The sequence below is a fragment of the Melozone crissalis genome, unplaced genomic scaffold (genome assembly GCF_028551555.1).
Source record: "Melozone crissalis strain CALT ecotype California unplaced genomic scaffold, PUWL_Pcris_2 ptg000005l_1, whole genome shotgun sequence".
In the NCBI taxonomy this organism is placed as follows: domain Eukaryota; kingdom Metazoa; phylum Chordata; class Aves; order Passeriformes; family Passerellidae; genus Melozone; species Melozone crissalis.
In genome coordinates, this window is record NW_026535783.1 from 62884593 (window position 1) to 62905667 (window position 21075).

The following is a 21075-nucleotide window of genomic DNA, read 5'->3' on the forward strand; positions in this document are numbered from 1 at the left end:
AAAATCCATTTCCATGTCTGCAGCAGCAATAACAAAGGCATCACTGGCTATTTCTTAATTTTCCATTTCAGAACTTTCAAGGAATGAAAAGCTCATTTTGCAGAGAGAATGTTGCCTCTTGATAGTAGCCAGGGCATAATGTCTAATTCAGAACTATTAACAATTCTGTTGAATTAGCCCATTTATATTTAGTTACAGTGACTTAGAATCCCATTGTTATCAAAGTTTCTGATTTGTCCTTAGTACAGCTGGTTGTAGAAACAGAGCTGAATAGAATAAAGTGCTGAATAGAAATAAGGTTATAAATTATAGGTAACTTTCTGTCCCTCTCACTGCTGTCTACCCACAGATCACAGAATCATCAGCAGTCTCTCCTCTGGCTCCCTCTGCTCATGGAGAGGAGACCGAAGAGGAGGCAAATGAGGTGGATGAGCGCCAGCCTCCAGCTGTGGTCACACCACAGCCTGAACATTCTGAGCCAGTAAGTGCCAGTTGTGTGTGCTGCTGTCTTTAGTGCAAGGCAGAGCTGCAAGTTTGCGACCAGCCGGCACTTGCTGTTGCCGGCTCAGGATGCTGAGGGCTGGACTCCTGCCAGGACCTAGTGATTGCCCCCAGCCTGTGACAGCTGGAAAATGGACTTTGATCTGTCATGTTTAGGCACCAGCTTCCTGGCATTTTGATAGGGGCCAGCCTGAAGCATGAAGGCTCCCTGATCCCAGAGCAGGGAGCATGTCAAAGACACTGTGCTCAGCTCACTGTGCACAGCCTTGTCGCATACACAGGGGACACTGTGGCGTGGAGAGACCTGTCCCCCTGCACAGATTGGCCAAGTAGCTGCAGGCACAAGAAAATGTTGATCTGACCACACAAGCTCTTTGTGGTGCTTTGTCCTCACAAACTTCTTGGGTGTACTTACTTGGGAGTATTTCAGAGACATACTGGGGATGTAGAGTTGCTGCTTGAAGTCAGGGATTTTGGTGCCTTTGTTGCCAGGTAGCTCTTTTGCCTCTTTAGGCAGAGTAGCCAGTAGCAGAGCAGAGAAGTGCTCAGAAGTCTGCCTGGTTTTTGGCCTTTGATAAGCTGCAATGAGAAGACTCTTTCTCTGGGAAACAACAGGCAGAACAAGACGACACAGTCTCAGGCTGCACCAAGGGAGATACAGGCTAGAATTAAGGAGGAAGTTTTTCACAGAAAGAGTGGCCAAATACTGAGATCATCTACCCAGGGAGGTGGTGGAGTCACCATCCCTCGATATGTTTAAAAAAAGACTGTATGTGGCACTTGGTGCCATGATCTAGTTGAGGTGTTAGAACATGGGTTGGACTTGATGATCTTAAAGGTCTCTTCCAACCTAGAAATTCTGTGATTCTGTGATTCTGTGTGTTGTCCAAGAAGCTGTGGGGGACCAATCTTATCGAGTGCAGCAAAAGAAACAAAGTGAGTAGTTCTGAACCCTTCTTCTGAGGCAAAAACCAGATGCTGCATGTGTCTGTTGCTACCTTCGATTGTGTAGTCTGCTTTGAAAACTGCATTGGAGCCTAGAGTGGGAGCAAAGCTGCAAGTCCTTGACTGCTGTCTTGTAATGCGAAAAGCAGGATGTACACCTTGAAACGGTGGATGCTGTGTTTCAAATGAAATGGGCACCTTTGTGGCTGGGGAGCTGCGTGGGCCAAAAGGACACAGGGCTGGCGGCCTTGAGCAGCTGAAGATGAAGCAGGTGTGGCCAGGGGCCCAAGAAGGCCCAAGGGCATGGTGGCCTGTGCCAGCAGCAGTGGGGCAGCAGGAGCAGGGCAGTACGCGTGGCCCTGTGCTGGGCAGCGCTGCGGCCACAGCTGGAGTGCTCTGTGCACTTGTGGGCCCTGGGAAGCAGAAAGGCATGGAGGGGCTGCAGCGTGTGCACAGAAGGACAGGGGAGCTCTCGGGCAAGGGGTGCAGCACAAGGCCAGTGAGGAGCAGCTGAGGGAGTTTTAGCCTGGACAATGGGAGGCTCTTGAGGGACCTTCAGGCAGACTTCCATCAATCCCTGCATGACCGTGCTCAGCACAAGGGCTGTTTCACTGCCAAACATCCCCTCACTGCATCCAAGGGCTTTAGGCACTGGAGTGGGTGACACTTGCATCTTGTGCTTTGTTGGTTCCTTGGTTTGCTAGGAGGAGAAGGCCTGTTCATTTTTTTCTCTTTCCAGCAAGCAAAGATGCTTCTGCACAATGTTTCCAGCCCTGGATGGGATTGTGATCCAGTTTGAGTTTTCCACATCTGCAGCAGCAGTAGCAAAGGCATTGCTGTCGCTTTCCTAGTTTTCCATTTCAGTGCTTTCAAGAACTAAAGGCTCCATTTTGCTGAGACAACCTTGCTTGCTGATAGCAGCCAGGGAGGAAAATCAACTTCATATCCATCTGGAGTTCTCTTGAGATGGCCTGTTTGAATTTGGTGGCTGTGATTTAGAACGCCTATGTCGCTATGAAATGTTTTGATTTCTCCTTAGAAAATGTGGTGGGTAGATCTGAAAAGAAATGAGGTTCTGCATGATAGGTAACAGCCTGTCCCTCATTCTTCTCTCTTGCCCCAGATGACAGAACCAAGAGCCGTCTCTCCCCTGGCTCCCGCTGCTCCTGGAGAAGAAGCCAAAGAGGAGCAAAGTGAGGTGGATGACTGCCAGCCTCCATCAGTGGTGACACCACAAAACTCAGAACCTGTAAGTGCCAGTTGTGTGTGGTGCTGTCTTTAGTGCAAGGCAGAGCTGCAAGTCTTGGAGCAGCCAGCACTTTGCTGTTGCAGGCTGAGGATGCTGGGTGCTGGAGTCCTACCAGGAGCTAGGGATTCCCTCCAGGCAGCGACCACAGAACCTGGCCTTTGAGCTGTCATGTTGAGGCAGCAAAGGGCTGGTGCCTCTGGGAGAGCATCTGGCTGCTTGGCTCAGGGAAGCTCTCTCTCTTGGCTTCTGCAGTGCTATGGGCCCAGGGCAAAGGAGGGAGTGCTGGAGGTGCCAGGCCTTGGTTTGTTTGTTTTCCCTTTTTGGAAAGGTGTGTTGGGCTTGTGAAAGCGGTCTGCACTTTCCTTGAGTAGCTCTTCACTTGTACAGTGTGTTTTGGGCCAGCTGTCTTTTGGCTTTTGACAAGCTGCAAGGGGAGGATTGTGTTGTCCATGCAGCTGCGGGGGCCATTCCTGTCCCACGTGGCCAAAGAAACAAAGTGGGGAGTTGCGAAGCCTTCTTGTGAGGCCAAAAGCAGAACCGGCCAGTTTCTGTTGGTGCATATTTTGGTGCAGTCTGCAGCTTTGGCAAGTGCCTTGGAGCCTGGAGTGGTGGTGAAGCTGCAAGTCCTTGACTGCTGTCTTGTGCTGCTCAGAAGAGGAAGGCCATCGTGCAATGGTGCGTGTGGTATCTGAGGGGAAATGGGCACCTTTGTGGCTGGGGAGCTGCGTGGGCCAAAAGGACACAGGGCTGGCGGCCTTGAGCAGCTGAAGATGAAGCAGGTGTGGCCAGGGGCCCAAGAAGAAGGCCCAAGGACATGGTGGCCTGTGCCAGCAGCAGTGGGGCAGCAGGAGCAGGGCAGTACGCGTGGCCCTGTGCTGGGCAGCGCTGCGGCCACAGCTGGAGTGCTGTGTGCACTTGTGGGCCCTGGGAAGCAGAAAGGCATGGAGGGGCTGCAGCGTGTGCACAGAAGGACAGGGGAGCTCTCGGGCAAGGGGTGCAGCACAAGGCCAGTGAGGAGCAGCTGAGGGAGTTTTAGCCTGGACAATGGGAGGCTCTTGAGGGACCTTCAGGCAGACTTCCATCAATCCCTGCATGACCGTGCTCAGCACAAGGGCTGTTTCACTGCCAAACATCCCCTCACTGCATCCAAGGGCTTTAGGCACTGGAGTGGGTGACACTTGCATCTTGTGCTTTGTTGGTTCCTTGGTTTGCTAGGAGGAGAAGGCCTGTTCATTTTTTTCTCTTTCCAGCAAGCAAAGATGCTTCTGCACAATGTTTCCAGCCCTGGATGGGATTGTGATCCAGTTTGAGTTTTCCACATCTGCAGCAGCAGTAGCAAAGGCATTGCTGTCGCTTTCCTAGTTTTCCATTTCAGTGCTTTCAAGAACTAAAGGCTCCATTTTGCTGAGACAACCTTGCTTGCTGATAGCAGCCAGGGAGGAAAATCAACTTCATATCCATCTGGAGTTCTCTTGAGATGGCCTGTTTGAATTTGGTGGCTGTGATTTAGAACGCCTATGTCGCTATGAAATGTTTTGATTTCTCCTTAGAAAATGTGGTGGGTAGATCTGAAAAGAAATGAGGTTCTGCATGATAGGTAACAGCCTGTCCCTCATTCTTCTCTCTTGCCCCAGATGACAGAACCAAGAGCCGTCTCTCCCCTGGCTCCCGCTGCTCCTGGAGAAGAAGCCAAAGAGGAGCAAAGTGAGGTGGATGACTGCCAGCCTCCATCAGTGGTGACACCACAAAACTCAGAACCTGTAAGTGCCAGTTGTGTGTGGTGCTGTCTTTAGTGCAAGGCAGAGCTGCAAGTCTTGGAGCAGCCAGCACTTTGCTGTTGCAGGCTGAGGATGCTGGGTGCTGGAGTCCTACCAGGAGCTAGGGATTCCCTCCAGGCAGCGACCACAGAACCTGGCCTTTGAGCTGTCATGTTGAGGCAGCAAAGGGCTGGTGCCTCTGGGAGAGCATCTGGCTGCTTGGCTCAGGGAAGCTCTCTCTCTTGGCTTCTGCAGTGCTATGGGCCCAGGGCAAAGGAGGGAGTGCTGGAGGTGCCAGGCCTTGGTTTGTTTGTTTTCCCTTTTTGGAAAGGTGTGTTGGGCTTGTGAAAGCGGTCTGCACTTTCCTTGAGTAGCTCTTCACTTGTACAGTGTGTTTTGGGCCAGCTGTCTTTTGGCTTTTGACAAGCTGCAAGGGGAGGATTGTGTTGTCCATGCAGCTGCGGGGGCCATTCCTGTCCCACGTGGCCAAAGAAACAAAGTGGGGAGTTGCGAAGCCTTCTTGTGAGGCCAAAAGCAGAACCGGCCAGTTTCTGTTGGTGCATATTTTGGTGCAGTCTGCAGCTTTGGCAAGTGCCTTGGAGCCTGGAGTGGTGGTGAAGCTGCAAGTCCTTGACTGCTGTCTTGTGCTGCTCAGAAGAGGAAGGCCATCGTGCAATGGTGCGTGTGGTATCTGAGGGGAAATGGGCACCTTTGTGGCTGGGGAGCTGCGTGGGCCAAAAGGACACAGGGCTGGCGGCCTTGAGCAGCTGAAGATGAAGCAGGTGTGGCCAGGGGCCCAAGAAGAAGGCCCAAGGACATGGTGGCCTGTGCCAGCAGCAGTGGGGCAGCAGGAGCAGGGCAGTACGCGTGGCCCTGTGCTGGGCAGCGCTGCGGCCACAGCTGGAGTGCTGTGTGCACTTGTGGGCCCTGGGAAGCAGAAAGGCATGGAGGGGCTGCAGCGTGTGCACAGAAGGACAGGGGAGCTCTCGGGCAAGGGGTGCAGCACAAGGCCAGTGAGGAGCAGCTGAGGGAGTTTTAGCCTGGACAATGGGAGGCTCTTGAGGGACCTTCAGGCAGACTTCCATCAATCCCTGCATGACCGTGCTCAGCACAAGGGCTGTTTCACTGCCAAACATCCCCTCACTGCATCCAAGGGCTTTAGGCACTGGAGTGGGTGACACTTGCATCTTGTGCTTTGTTGGTTCCTTGGTTTGCTAGGAGGAGAAGGCCTGTTCATTTTTTTCTCTTTCCAGCAAGCAAAGATGCTTCTGCACAATGTTTCCAGCCCTGGATGGGATTGTGATCCAGTTTGAGTTTTCCACATCTGCAGCAGCAGTAGCAAAGGCATTGCTGTCGCTTTCCTAGTTTTCCATTTCAGTGCTTTCAAGAACTAAAGGCTCCATTTTGCTGAGACAACCTTGCTTGCTGATAGCAGCCAGGGAGGAAAATCAACTTCATATCCATCTGGAGTTCTCTTGAGATGGCCTGTTTGAATTTGGTGGCTGTGATTTAGAACGCCTATGTCGCTATGAAATGTTTTGATTTCTCCTTAGAAAATGTGGTGGGTAGATCTGAAAAGAAATGAGGTTCTGCATGATAGGTAACAGCCTGTCCCTCATTCTTCTCTCTTGCCCCAGATGACAGAACCAAGAGCCGTCTCTCCCCTGGCTCCCGCTGCTCCTGGAGAAGAAGCCAAAGAGGAGCAAAGTGAGGTGGATGACTGCCAGCCTCCATCAGTGGTGACACCACAAAACTCAGAACCTGTAAGTGCCAGTTGTGTGTGGTGCTGTCTTTAGTGCAAGGCAGAGCTGCAAGTCTTGGAGCAGCCAGCACTTTGCTGTTGCAGGCTGAGGATGCTGGGTGCTGGAGTCCTACCAGGAGCTAGGGATTCCCTCCAGGCAGCGACCACAGAACCTGGCCTTTGAGCTGTCATGTTGAGGCAGCAAAGGGCTGGTGCCTCTGGGAGAGCATCTGGCTGCTTGGCTCAGGGAAGCTCTCTCTCTTGGCTTCTGCAGTGCTATGGGCCCAGGGCAAAGGAGGGAGTGCTGGAGGTGCCAGGCCTTGGTTTGTTTGTTTTCCCTTTTTGGAAAGGTGTGTTGGGCTTGTGAAAGCGGTCTGCACTTTCCTTGAGTAGCTCTTCACTTGTACAGTGTGTTTTGGGCCAGCTGTCTTTTGGCTTTTGACAAGCTGCAAGGGGAGGATTGTGTTGTCCATGCAGCTGCGGGGGCCATTCCTGTCCCACGTGGCCAAAGAAACAAAGTGGGGAGTTGCGAAGCCTTCTTGTGAGGCCAAAAGCAGAACCGGCCAGTTTCTGTTGGTGCATATTTTGGTGCAGTCTGCAGCTTTGGCAAGTGCCTTGGAGCCTGGAGTGGTGGTGAAGCTGCAAGTCCTTGACTGCTGTCTTGTGCTGCTCAGAAGAGGAAGGCCATCGTGCAATGGTGCGTGTGGTATCTGAGGGGAAATGGGCACCTTTGTGGCTGGGGAGCTGCGTGGGCCAAAAGGACACAGGGCTGGCGGCCTTGAGCAGCTGAAGATGAAGCAGGTGTGGCCAGGGGCCCAAGAAGAAGGCCCAAGGACATGGTGGCCTGTGCCAGCAGCAGTGAGGCAGCAGGAGCAGGGCAGTGAGCGTGGCCCTGTGCTGGGCAGCGCTGCGGCCACAGCTGGAGTGCTGTGTGCACTTGTGGGCCCTGGGAAGCAGAAAGGCATGGAGGGGCTGCAGCGTGTGCACAGAAGGACAGGGGAGCTCTCGGGCAAGGGGTGCAGCACAAGGCCAGTGAGGAGCAGCTGAGGGAGTTTTAGCCTGGACAATGGGAGGCTCTTGAGGGACCTTCAGGCAGACTTCCATAGATCCCTGCCATAGATCCATAGATCCAATCCTCACCACAAGGGCTATGTCCCTGCCAAAAATCCCTTCACTGCATCTAAATGCTTTATACACTGGAGTAGGTAACACTTTCATATTTTGTTTATTTGTTTGTTTTTTTGCTAGAAGGAGAAGCCTTGTGTAATTTCTCCTTCTCCAGGGAGCAAGGGAGCTTTTTCTTAATCTTTCCTGCCTTTTTCCAACGTTGGCAGAAGTTCTGCTAGAATTTTGTTTTTCAAGGAGGCAGTTCTGGAAGATGCAGTATTTTTGCACAAGAACACATAGTTTGGGGCAGGGATGTTGGTGCAGAATGAGCTATTCTGGTGCCAGACCAGCCAGTAGGGCTTACACATCACTTTCAGGTTAACAGCTCCCATGTCTTTTGGCAGCCCAGGGAGTCAGTGTGGGTTGTGTTTGGGAATTGAGCAAGAAATCAATGCCCTTGCATTCCAGCTGCTCCTCAGAGATCACAGGAGCTGGGAAGGGCTGGGCTGCATTTCTCATTCCCAGCCACTTTAGCACCGTCAGTGTGGTCGAGTCCAAGAGAAGAACTTGCCCGAGCACAGATGTACAAAGTGTGCAGTTCCCAGTGCAATGCTCTGGGTCTGATTGCATTCCGTAAGGACCCACTCACTCCAGATTCCCCAAGAGTGTGGGCTACTGAAGCAACAGGAGAGCAAGTTCAGGATGGCTGCTGATCGGGGCAGTGCTACCGAGTGTTGATGTGTGTAGCGACAGAAAGGACAGGATTGATTCAGGGTGACCCCCACGTGGCAAATAATGTGCTTGGACTCTATGATTTAGAAGGTTAAACAAATGCTTTATTAAGCTATGTTATGTTACACTAGTACTATATAAAACTATACTCAAGAGATACTATACTGAAAAGATACTAATGAAAAACTCGTGACTGTCTCCAGACAGTCATGACACAGCTTTTATCTAATTAGCTAATCAATCTAAACAACTATCACTAAAATCCAATTAACAAATCACTTTCAGTAAACAATCACTATAACATATTCTACATGTACTAAACAACAAGAACAGCAAGTAGAGATAGTAATTGTTTTCTTCTCTAAGTTTTATTACTACCTTCCCTTAAAAGACACCTAGGCGAGAGAATTATATCTCTCTCCTGTTCTCCATAAATATCTGTTCAAAAAACGTAAATACCACAGTACAGTAAAGAGAGATTATAAAAGTGGGATCTGTTTATCTCTCTATCAATTTGAGTCTTCCTGGCTCTGCCTAAAGCAGTTGAAGATGCAAAGCTCACCTAAAGGCATCCCTTCAGGAGAGGAGTAGAGACAAGTTCCATTGACTGATCCTGAGCAGGCAGAGATGTTTCCCCCTCCAGAGATGGTTGTTTTTTTCCCCTCATATTTTCCTTCTCCAGCCTTTTCTGACCTGAAGTCTTCTTTTTATCCTTTAAATTTTTGCATGTCCTAAGGGAGTGGAACTATCCCATGCTGTAGTTGGGATCTGGTGACTTTGCTCATACATGCATTACATGACACATGGTTTCCTTCACTGGCATCCCCAGGGCTGTGTAAGTGCATTTGTTAATGGGGCCTTAGGAGAGACTCTGTTAGTGCTGGTCAGAATTCTCAGTTGACAAAAGAAGGAGAAGAAACACCTTGGTCCCCCTCCATCTACTGAGATGGATAGAGGTTCTCTGACTTCCATCAGAGATCTTTGCATGCATCCTTATCTCCTAAATGACCAGGTTTCCTAACAAGAGTGTGAATGTCCGGAAGGAGGAATGCTGATGCAGGCCTGAAAAGAACGTGAACTCCACAAGTGTCTCTCACAAGGAGTGAGCTCACACAAGAAGCCACCTGCAGAGCCAGGATGGAGCTGTGGGACAGGGCGGGGTGTCAGTCACTACTGAAAGACAAACAGGGCATGGCAGAAGCAGAGGGAGGCTCTCACCAGACCCCTGAGAAATGCCACACCTTCCGTGTCAGCTGCCTGAGATGCTGTTGGAGCTTCAGTCCCAGATGGCCCCTGATTGTAGTGCCAGGGTCACTTTGGAATCTGTGCCTCCCCTCAAACAGAGAATGATCCAGGAGAGCAGCAGCACAGTGCTTTGGGAACGTGTGAGCCCAGCAGTCTTGGAGTCTTGGCCCACAAAGGTCATATGGGAAGTTGAAACACATCTTCTCTTGCTTTCTGTGCAGGTGCTTCTAGAGAAAGAGCAGGAGCAGACTGCCTTATCTGAGATGCCATGCCAGACTCAGGGAGAGCTGTTCCCAGCCCGAGAGCAGGAAGAGCAGCTCAGGCAGCAGGTGGAAGAGGCACAGGAGAATGGCCAGGTAAGCCTGACTGGCCAGGTGACAGAGGGAAGGGCAGGAAGAGGGGCATAAACCAGAGCTCTTGGGATTGAGGAGGCCAGGAGTCCCACAGGCACTGGAAGCACAGAGCCTTGGGATCTGCAGAGATCAGCACCAGGACAGGATGGTTACAGTGGAAGCAGAGCTGGGTAGGGAAGCAGAAAGAAGTGGCTAAATAAATGTGATTTTGAGGCTAAAAGAGGGAAAAGCAGAGCCTGATGGCACCTCTCAGTCACTTGCTCTGCATTTGTGTGTACAGAACAGCAAGGCAGAGCCACAAGCGGAGCTGCATGAAGCTCAGAGTGACATTATGGCAGCAAAGAGGAGGAATGAAGACATCCAAGAGGAGAAGGATCTGCAGAGGAGCAATCAACAAAACCAGGTGAATGAAGGAATGGCAGCCACTCTGATCACGAAACAGAGTCCTTTCCGTTGTTGTTTACAGAACACTGATGAACAGATGCAGGCACGGCTGCAGGGAACTGAGGCTACGATCAAGGCAAGGGAGAAGAGGGAAGACGAAAAAATTAAAATCATCAAAGAGAAAATTAAGTACTTCCTTCCGGAGAAAAAGGCTCTAGAAAAGCAAGTGAGTGAAATAGAATAGCCACTGCAGTCACCCAGCGGGTGGTTTCTGCCCTCCTTGCTTTTCCTCTACAGAGCAGCAGGGGGGTGGGATGATGCCTCTGAGTGCCATCCTGATGAGGCCTCTATCAGAGCTGCTCTGAAGGACCATTCCTGGTCTGCTGAATCTCAGCTGATGCTCTAGACAGTGGCATTACTCCTTTGGCCATTTAGCCAGCAGTCATCTGAATGAACTCCTGCTGGCTTCTTCCAGGTGACCTTGTTTCTTGAGGTGTTTTTGCAGGTGAACATGGTCACTCACATAGATTTGGAATATGAGCTACAAGCTGTCTGCATCCCTTATGAATCTGCTCCTGTCCTTTTCTTTACTTTCTTCCCAGTCAATGATTCCTGGCTGATAGGGACAAGCTGTAGTCTCTGACTGGTTTGTTCTGTTTGACTTGAGGTGGAAGTGTCGCCATCCTACCTGGCAGCCTGCAGAGAGTTCCAGCAAATGACGGGCAACCAAGAGCCCCGAGGCTGGCATGAGGCCCAGGAACTGTACCATCCAGAGATGCTGCAGGATAAGCACATCCCGAGAAAGGTGCAGAAAAAGAGAATTTCATGGCAGGAAGTAGAACATTAGAATGAGGAGCTGCAAATGTATCTGCAGACCTAAGAGGGGGAAAGGAGTCCTTGGGAGGAAGTGGAGCGGTTGTTGCTGCAGTCATCCTTTAGAACAAGAAACTGACTATGAACTCCAGTAAAACCAGCCTTCTGTTTTGACCATTTGGTTTCACAAGTGGACATCCAAAGCAATCCAGTTGAAGAACTCTGCATGTGGCTGACAGCAGCTTCCTAAGGGCTTGCATTTCAAATAGCAATCTCTCTTGCATTTCAGGGCAATCTCTGCCACACCTTCCTGACATAAACTCATTTCTTGTCTCAGATCTACACCGACGCTGACACTGAACCTGCTGCAGCAGCAGCAGCACCGTCCCAAGGAGCCTCTGCTCCCCAGCCAAAGACGTGCAGCTTGAGCACTTGGTTCACCTCCTGTGCTGACCCAGCTGCTGCTCAGCAACAGGAGATGGCGGGTGACTCCCTGGAGCAACACAGTACGTCTTGTATCTTTCTTATCTGAGGGGCAGTGTGCACGTGTGCGCATGTCAGCATAGCTGTACCAAAGGGTTCTCAGTTTAGTGTCACAGAAGTGCTGGCAGTGCTCCGAGGCAGCAAGAGAGAGCTCTGGGTATTCCTGCTGCCTCTGAGGGCAGCTTAGACTGGCTGGAGTTTGCCTGGGTTTCCCTCTCTGCCAAAGGCAGAAGCGGGGATTGTTCCTGGATCAGCAGAAGGCTGTGACTGCTTGAGTCCTAAGCATTGGCAGAAGCCCTGCTGAGATCAGTCTCTCGGAGAACACATCAAGCCCTTTGTGATTCTGCAGAACAACCCTATTAATCTCCTTCTTTGCCCATAACAGCTGCCAGTGCTGTGCTATCAGATAAGACCTGGTAGGTTGAGAAGAGAGCCCAGTGGATTCTGTGTCTACAATTTTGTCCCCTGTTGGGACAAAAAAGGGCACTGATCTGTGCCTCGGTGTGGCTGATCTCAAAGCCCATCCTGTTGTGTCCTGAATGGGGGCAACAGCTTGTATGGGGCTCAGGCTCACTCTTGTTTCTTCCCATCAGTGCCTGCCAGTGCTCATGCTTGGGCTTTGCCAGCCTTGTTGTGGTCGCTGCCCTGCCCCTGAGGGCTGGAGTGACTGCAGAGGCTGGAGCCTGCCTTAGCTGGGAGGGTCGCGCTGCTGCCCGGCTGCTGCAGCGCGGAGCTGCCTGAGGCAGCAGCCCCTTCTCTGGGCCAGCTTCTGCGTCGCACAGCCTGGACTCACAGGAGGGTCAGCGTCTCCTCTGGGCAGCTCTCTGTGTCACAGGGACGCCTGAGGAGCACTGCTGTCCTCTGTGCCTGTGCCCGCCGTGCCGAGTTGGGAAGATGGGGACGTGTGCGGTGCCGAGAGGGCGAGTGCAATGGGAGCGACTGATCCGCGCTGTCAGGGTGAAGAGAAGCGGCGTGGTTCTTCACGCGGGGCACGGGCAAGGGCATCTTTGAGCTCAGCCTGCTCATAAAGGGTGAGGGTCCTGATGCTGAAAGCCCTGTCAGGATTGGTTCTAGCATGAGCTGCTCTGGTTTACAAATGCAGAGGCATTCTTCTGGCAAACTGCTGCAAGGTGGAAAAGATGGGAACACTTGGCAATATTCCTCCTGTTCTGAACTTGGCATCTGTTCAGAGGAATTGATTCTAGATGTCCAGGTGCATTTATCTTAGCAAGTAGGAAACCTTTTATAAATCTCACAGTGTTTATTCCCAAGAAAACAAAGGCACTGTTAGTTCCAGCTCTCCTTAATGTTTCTAGATGACAAACTTACTTGCCTTGGTAGGTATTCTCTTCTGGCCTCAGTCTCCTCTGAATGTATCTCCCTGTGCTCCCCTGTGTGTCTGCTGTCAAGAGGTCTCTCACTTCAAAGGATGCTAGAAATCAGTCTCTGTGCCAGCCACTTATGCTGTGCACCTGCTGTTCTTTTCTTGTTGTTCTAGTTCCTGTTCCTGTTGTTAGCCAGCTGTCCACAAAGGGAGGGCTCAGAGCCCCAGACAGTGGTGCTGCCTTTTGTATCTCCTAGAAGGTGCGATCTCTGCTTTAAAGTGAGCATCTTGCATTTTGTTTCCCTCAGGAAGAACGGTGAAGATGGAAAATCCTATAATAAAATACATTGAACTGGAAAACCTTGGCAGTGGGTGAGTCCAAGCAATGCTAATTTTACAAAACTATGCATCAGGTGTTTTGCCGGTGGAATAGGTATCAAGTGTGAAGTCAGACAAGCTGCAAATGTGTTCAGGCACTGGGCTTAGATTGTCAGTGCTGATCAGAATTTCTAAGTATGCTCAGAAGGCATTGTCAAAGACATCTCCATGCTTCCAGTGTCCTGCAGGTCTTAGGCATTTACAGCACAGATCTCCTGTGTGGGCTGGCTTTCACTGCAAGATCTAAATGGCTTCTGCTTTCTCTGCTTCTGTTTTGTTTCTAGGACTTTTGGAGATGTTTGTAAAGCACTCGACACTGCCACAGGAAGACAGGTAAATGTCAACAGCCACTGCAGACTCTGCTGCACTCGAGGGCTTTTCCCTCTGGTGTGAGCTGTGGCTGGAGCTTTGGGCAGAGCTGTGCTGAAAAGGCACAAGAAGCACAGACTGCTGCCAGCCCGCGAAACACATTTGGGACTTTGTCCTCCTCAGCTGCCGGAAGGAAGGCACGGAGGGCAGCGGTTCCTTTCAGAGAAGGACACGCTCACTCGCTCTCCATTGCTAAAACAAAGGTGGTGCCTTAGAGCACCTCACTGCTCTTTGGGGCTACAGCTTCAGAGTCCTGAATTCTCATTTCTGGCTGCCAGCAAATGCATCTGAAAGTTACTGGTAGTTCCTTAGCCACCTGCAGAGCTGCACTTGGGAACTGCACATAGGGAGAGATTGGCAAGGCGTCCTTAAAAGCCCTAAGCCCTGCCCATAGCCCAAGATGTATCCACAGAGTATTAAGGCATGGATTACTTCTTCTAAATCCCAAACAAAGCAGCAGAGATTGTGGTCAGAGCTTTGTGGGTGATAGTTGAGACACCACTGTTACCAAATGGTCAAGGCAAAATGTCAGTGGCCCCATATGTCCTGTAACTGGCCCATAAGAGAGCAAAGAAATGGGCTGTTGGAATGTCAGTTCCCATTCTGATGTCTAATCACAAGGGAGTTGGCACAGTTTGGCTGTGTCATTCCCAAATCACTCTCTCCATGTGAGAAATTGTTCTCATGCCACCAGCTTTTACTGTTACTGACTTTCAACATCATTTTAGGTGGCCATAAAGAAAATAAAACTTCAAGGACTGATCCGAAAGGAAGGAACCTTTAATAAACTTACGGTCATGAAAATTAATAAGCACCGAAACATTGTGAATTATTTAAAGAGGTGAGTGGTTGTTATTTTATCCCAGCAATGTTTGTTTACATGCTGCAAGCACGCAAGATTAAAAACCCACTTTGGTCGCTGGCAGAAAATAGAGCTGATAATTATTGGTTAATTATTATTTCTCTACTTATCGCCAGTGGATGGGAAGAGAGTGCATTTTGTCTGCATTAATCCACCCTGACAAACGCAGTTTGAAAATTTTTCAAAAACCTGGATCAGCCCTATTTTACTAATTCAATACCCTCAAAGTTCACTGCCTCCACTTTGTTTTGAGGCTTGATTTTTTCAAATTTTTCTCAGCACCTTTTAAGTTCTGATAAACCATCCTAGACAAGATTTCCCTTGGATTGTTATGCCTTTTCCATTACTGTGTATGCCAGGACGAATAGGTGTTTATTTCCAGAAACACCATGTGCAACAGGTTTTTTATCTGGGCTGTTACTAAACTGCACTTTTCACTTGTTGCCCATCTAAGACGTCTCCTTTTCCACAGCTGTGCCTTTCTCCTTGAGACTGCGCAGATTGCAAACAATGCACAGCCAAGAGGGAATGTCTATTCCTTTTATTCTGTCCTCATCACAAAGGCACCTAGAAACAACCGTTGCTGTTTCCAAACCGCAACCTAGCCATGCATGTTTATCTCCACACCCTTGTTTCTTTCTTTCAGCTACATTGTGGATAGGCAGCTCTGGATGATTATGGAGTACATGGATGGAGGCACTCTGAGCGACATCATCAATGAGACTTACGTGTCTGAAGGACAGATTGCAACCATCAGTCGGGAGGTCAGGGATCCCACCTGTGCTTCCAAGGGCTAGGGCAGGATTGTCTGGGAAACAAGGGCTTGGAACTGGAGTGATTTCCTGTGCCAAGCTTTGTTTCTGTGTTGCTGGTATGCTATGGGCAAGCAAAAGCATCTCAGGGGAAATGCCTGCCACTGCCCCTGCACTCAGTGTACTCTGTTCCCATACTCTTACCTTCTTCTGTTGTATTCTCACTCTTTCTCTTGTATTTGTATTTGCTGTTCTCCACCTTGCCTCTCTAAACATTTATCTCAAGGCTTTCGGCATTGCATTTCTTGCCTGTAAAAGCAAAGGTGCTGGTGGCAGGATTTGAAACTAATGGCAAAGAAAGAGACTCATTTCTCACAGTCCTTAACTGAAAAGGATTGTACTCAGACAAAACAGTGTTTGCTTCAGGAAGGTGACTGATGTGATACTTCCAAGTCTGTGCTGATGCCAGCAAGAAAACCTTTGTCATGCAGCCTCCCACCCAAAAGTGATCTGCTCCATACCAGAGGGAGGGACTTTTTCTTTCTTGGCAAACCCTTGTTTGGAGACAGCACGTCCACTGCAGCAGGAGTCATCCTGACTGGTTTGCAGGGGACAGCCTACAACAGCAGGTGCTGTTGCTCTTTCAAAAGCTGACATGCCTTTCCTTAGAAAGGTCCTGCTCTGCAAGTGTTGGAGAAGCAAGCTCTTCCTCTCAGTGGCACTGTGTTCTGCCATTACTCCCCATCCACCTGGAGAGGGAATCTTTTAGAGCTGTTTTCTTTCTTGTGTGATGAAATCACATCACTCATTTTTGCCCTCTTGTTTCTGTTTTCTCTCTCAGTGCCTACAAGGATTGGATTTTCTTCACTTGAACAACGTGATCCACCGAGATCTGAAGAGCTGCAACATCCTTTTCAAAACCGACGGCTCTGTCAAGCTGGGTCAGTATATTCTTAGTCAGGTGCAGCATTCTCGGGATGTGGGTGTGGGGCTGCTTGGAGTGACAGCCAGCTCCCCAAAAATGGTGCTGGTGGCAGTGCAGGGACACCCTCTGTGAGCTGATGACATGGTTGCAACATGCACAGACGTATGACAAGAAACCACAAGAAGTCAAGAGTGGTGTTGGTCTGTGTGTGTCCCCTTCCAGAGGAAGGGAGTTACAAGTCTAAAGCTTTAGGAAAATAAAGGTCACTGCTGAAGGTGGTGTAAAAAATGAGGGGGTTTTTTGAAGTGGCCAATTCCATATTTTCTTGGCTAAAGGCCTGAGGAAATAGAGCAGAGACTGATTTTCAACAGATGACACAGTGCATTCTTAGACTGAGAGTGGGGAATTTTTTGCTTGGTTTCCTAATTGGAGCTGGCTTTCATGGTTTGTTGTTTTCTCCACAGCTGACTTTGACCTCTTTGCTCAGCTCACCCCTGAGCAGAGTAGACAGAGCTCTGGGGCCAGCACTTCTGGGTGGATAGCACCTGAAGTGGTGACAGGTCAACCATATGGCCCCAAAGTGGACATATGGTCTTTGGGAATCGTGGCCATTGAAATGGTGGAACGAGAAGTTCGTTACTGGAATGAAACTTCTGTCTTGGTAAGGTGCAAATACTCACTGATCCAACTGTCTTTCTCACCTGTCCCATGTTCTGTGTCCCATTGGACAAAATCCCATTGCCATCTGCTGGCACCACTTCCACCAAGGTCCCCTTCTAAAAATGTCCCTGCAGCACATCAGCATCTGCTGTAGCTTTGGTTGCATCAGAAAGGGAAGTGGCAGTTCAGAAACCTAACCAGTTCAGAAACCTGCCATTTTGGCCTCCAGCCATGCCTGACATTTCTCATTTGCTTTTTGAACCCTGTTGGAGCTCTGTCTCTGAAGGACAGGAATTTTTCAGTGGAACGGTTGGATATGTGATAAATATCCTTCAAAATGGAGGTTGAGTCTTCCCAGTTTCAGTTTTATAGAAAAAGAAAAAGCGACAGAGAAACAACCAGCAAAGCAATGCCCAAGTAGTTCTGCTTTCTTTTTCTTTTTGAACCACAGCACATCAATCTTCCTCCATCCTGAAGCATCTTTTCCAATCCTGTGGGTCTTATAAACTTCCAGGTTTTCAAGTCATCTGTACATTGTTCAGTCATGTGTGTGGATGGCCTGGATAAGTTCAGGATGCATTTTTCTCTGACTGCAGTTAGAATTGTATGCCAAACTCATGGCTGTTTCTTGGTACTGTAACAAGTTAATGAGCTTGCAGGCAGGTGCCTGGGCTGGGATCCAGCGTGGGCAGTTGACACCAGTGCTGTGTTTCTTTACCACAGGAGCAGGGCCATCCCTGGCCTGCATAGTTCTAATGACAGTGAGGACTCCAGCTCCCCACTATGGCCAGTGGCTGAGCTTAGCTGCAGAGGGTCAGGATAAAACTCCCTTTGTGACCTCTGGTGGTGTGGGAAAAGGAAAGAAAGCTGTCCTAATTATTTATACTCAAGGGGAGTGTGTTTGTTGTTTTAGGCTTGGAAATTTTCCTCTGGGTTAAGGAGGATAATAACAAAGCCTCTTTGGTCACCATCTATTTCAGTGCCGCCAGCACAGAGCTGTTAGCATTGTGATGGGCACCTTTATGGAGACCAGGCCGCAGCCTGGGGTCATGGAGACCCTGCCAAACCTCCCATTTCTTACCTGACACTTTCTGCTAATGGGCACACCTTTGATGCATTGACTTGAATATCCAAATGAGCAGAGGGTGACCATAGGGATGACAGTTCTCCTTCAGATTTGACCATGAAAAGGTTTCCTTTTGTCACATAAAGAAGCTAAAACTTGGAGCCGAGAGACAGAGCTGCAGGTGGCTCCTGTGCACCCAGCAGGCATTTTCATCTCAATATATTTGTGCATGCATTTTAATGTGTCTGTGTTGAATATGAGATTCTAAATGTTTGTTTCCTTACCTGAGGAATACCTGGTGGATTTCCTTTCTTTCCTTCAATTACCACTGTTTTCTAGAAGAGGACAAGAATCTCGATGAGTTTTGTTTTATGGCAGCTGTGCTTAAGGGACCAACAAGCACTGCAGAGATACTTTTCATGTACTAATCCTTTGAAAAAATAGAGTTAGTATAGCAAAGTCCCTCTTCCAAAAAGCCTCTCAAGCTGGTGTGAATCTTCAGGGAAGGAAATGTGGTTTTGGTCATCTGGTTCCCACTAACTAGGTCAGTCAATGAAATCAGCTGCCAAGGCAAGATGTGCTGAATATTGGAAAAGCTGTGGCTGCATTGGGGTTTGGGGTTTTTGGTTGTTAAAGGAAAGTCATCTCTGGGTATCTGCCAGGGCAGAAACTGCCACTGCAGAGTGGGGCTTAATCAATGGGATCTGGGAGAGCAGTTGCAGATGTGAAAGGAGCAGGTAGAGCCTCATATTTCCTTTTTCCCCAGCCTAAACTCTTGATAGCCAGGGGAGAGAGACCACGTCTGCAGCAGCCCAACCGATTCTCGCCTTGCCTGCACGACTTCCTGAGCTGCTGCCTGCATACCGATGAGGAGAGGCGCTGGTCTGCCAAGGAGCTCCTAGAGGTAAAATGTGAAGGGGTTGCAGGTGAAACAGGGTCTGAGGGATGGGCTCCCCCACCACTGAAGTCCAAGGTATCAGATGAGCCCCCTTCGTCCTCACCTCCAATTTTGGTGCTATTCAAATTAAAACAGTAAAGAATCCTGGACTGGGCTGGGCTGGCAGGACCCTGTAAAGGTTCTCTGCTGCAAGTGTCCTGCAATGAGCAGGGACATCTTTAAAGAGATCAGGTTGCTCAGAGCCCCTTCCCACCTGCCCTGGAATGGTTGCCCCATCCCTGCCCAGGGATAGGGCACCTACCAGCTCTAAGGGCAACCTGTGCCAGGGTTGCACCATGCTCCAAGTAAAGGAGGTCTTCCTTAGACCTAATCTGACTTGATCCCCATTATATATTATAAATATATCCCATTTCCTATTGCAACTGACCCTCTTAAAAAAGGTGTCTCTTACTTCCTGAGAATCCCCTTTGAAATGCTGGAACATAGCAATGAATTCTCCCTGGGGCCTGTTCTTCTCCAGGCTGAATAACTCCAGGTCTCTCAGAGGAGAGGTGCTCTGTCCTCTGACTGTTTCTGTTGCCCTCTTTTGTAATTTGGTGGGGTGTTCAGTTTTATCTAATGGCAAAAGAATTGAAGCAGAGCAATGCAGGGTACAGAGACATGAAACTGGTGGTGGAGGAACCCAAGGAAGCCAGTCCCAGCTGAGCAGTCAGAGATTTGGCTGTGGGCAGGAGGGGCTGTGGGGGGCTCACTGTGAGCCTCTGAGGAGCCCTGGTTTGTGCCCCCCAGCCCACCCTTAGAAGTTTCTGCCACGCAAACAGGGACAGCTGGGAGGGACTTGTCCCAGCCCCATCTGCTGCCTGGCACGCTCAACCAGACAGGAACTGTGCCAGGGTTACTGCCAGGTTGTGTGACAGAGAGAGAACTGCAGGGCCCAGTGCCACTGGGAAGGAAGGTGCCATCCAGTACAGGAGGGGCAGGGCATGGAAGGGTAGACACTGCTCTGTCTCTCTGTGGGAATTAGCACAGTGCCTGTCTTTCAAAGACAGGGACCAATGTAAGGCTTTGGGGTTTCCTGAAAAGAAAAAACTCCAAGGACAGAAAGCAACATTTCTAGAGCACTGGCAGGGCAAAAATCTCAGCAAGATGAAGACACCTCGATAAATGGATGAGTGGGATTCTGGGCCAGGTTTGCCTATGATGGCAAGGTCCTGCACATAAAGATGGAGGTGCAGATGGTCCCATTGGTCCTCTTCCTGCATCCTTCTAAGTGCCAGAGGAATCCTGTGAAGCACTGATCTTGGAAAGTCATGGTTCATTGTTTTTTGTTGATTTGGTTTTTTTCCCTTTGGGCAGCATCCATTTGTAACATTTGCTGAGCCTGCCTCCAGCCTGGTGCCACTGATTGTTTCAGTGAAGAAGAGGAAGGAGACAAGAATGTGACAATCACAGCAGGACCATTTATTCCTCAACCAGTTTAGAGTAGGATTGTAGGTTAGGACTAGGATTAGGATTAGGATTAGGATTAGGATTAGGATCAGGATCAGGATCAGGATCAGGATTAGGATTAGGATTAGGATTAGGATTAGGATCAGGATTAGGATTCAGGTTAGGATTAGGGTTAGAGTAGGATTGTCTAATAGGACTGCAGAGTAGGATTGGAAATGAATAAAGTTTCTGAAACCACAACTCACCTTGAAGATTCCCTTCCTTCTCATGCTGTGAATAAGCTCGAGAATTCCTTCTGAATTGTCTGTTGTTTCTTAAAGGTGGAAAGTGACACTTTTTTTTTGGCATGGTGTGAAAGTGGGAAAGGATCTTCTTCATTCATCCTCTCCAGAGCACACTGCCTTTGGAATATGTCCCACTGGTCTGGTTTTGGCCAGCTTTGGTACTTCTGTTTGAGGCAGAAGGGGCAATGGCGTTTGCACGCAAAACCAAAGGAAGAATGGGACAGCCCAAACATCCTATGCAGATGCAGGCATTGAGTTGTGACTGGAGAGCACTGGGGCTCCTGCTACTTGCATTTGTATCCTGAAATGCAATCTCTTTGGCTGGAGGCGAGCCTTGCTCAAGTGAGAAAGCAGAAAGATCAGAGAGGGTGCTCGGGAAGGTCTCCTGTGGTGCAGAGCTGTCAGCGCCTGTGAGGTGAGAGCGGGCCCGGCCTTGGCCGGGGTGGAGCCCCAGCAGAGCCCCGGCAGAGGCCGGAGCAGCCTGAGCCCCGGCAAAGGCAGGCTGGAAGGAGGCCCTTGGAGCTGCAAGAGGCAGCAGCCGGGCCCTGGGTGCCTGTTCCTGGCAGCGGGTGAATCCTCCACTCTCAGAGCCCAGGTGGCAGCTGGCTGCTGCCGAGGGGAAGCGCAGCCGTGCTGGGCACAGCCCAGCCTGGAGGCATTGGCCGTCTGGAGTGTGCCCAGGAGCAGGGAAAGGCCAAGGGCAGCCGAGGGCCGCTGGGCTGGCTGAGGATTCCTCCTCTTCTGCCGGTGCCCTGCAACTCCTGGCAAAGGCCAGCAGTGTGTGCAGCACTCTGGGCA

At 49.9% G+C, this 21075-nt stretch overlaps 1 protein-coding gene across 1 annotated transcript in view; it reads left to right on the forward strand.

Moving 5' to 3' along the window:
- LOC128945827 (serine/threonine-protein kinase PAK 3-like) overlaps positions 1-19987 on the forward strand; it is a 38026-nt gene extending 18039 nt beyond the window's left edge. The window contains exons 3-11 of the mRNA XM_054289707.1: positions 6090-6215; positions 9499-9633; positions 9911-10240; positions 14110-14222; positions 14890-15007; positions 15837-15936; positions 16385-16581; positions 18413-18550; positions 19901-19987. Coding sequence (XP_054145682.1) covers positions 6090-6215; positions 9499-9633; positions 9911-10240; positions 14110-14222; positions 14890-15007; positions 15837-15936; positions 16385-16581; positions 18413-18550; positions 19901-19987 — 1344 coding nt within the window. The remainder of the gene's footprint in view (positions 1-6089; positions 6216-9498; positions 9634-9910; positions 10241-14109; positions 14223-14889; positions 15008-15836; positions 15937-16384; positions 16582-18412; positions 18551-19900) is intronic.
- The last annotated feature ends 1088 nt before the right edge of the window (positions 19988-21075 follow it).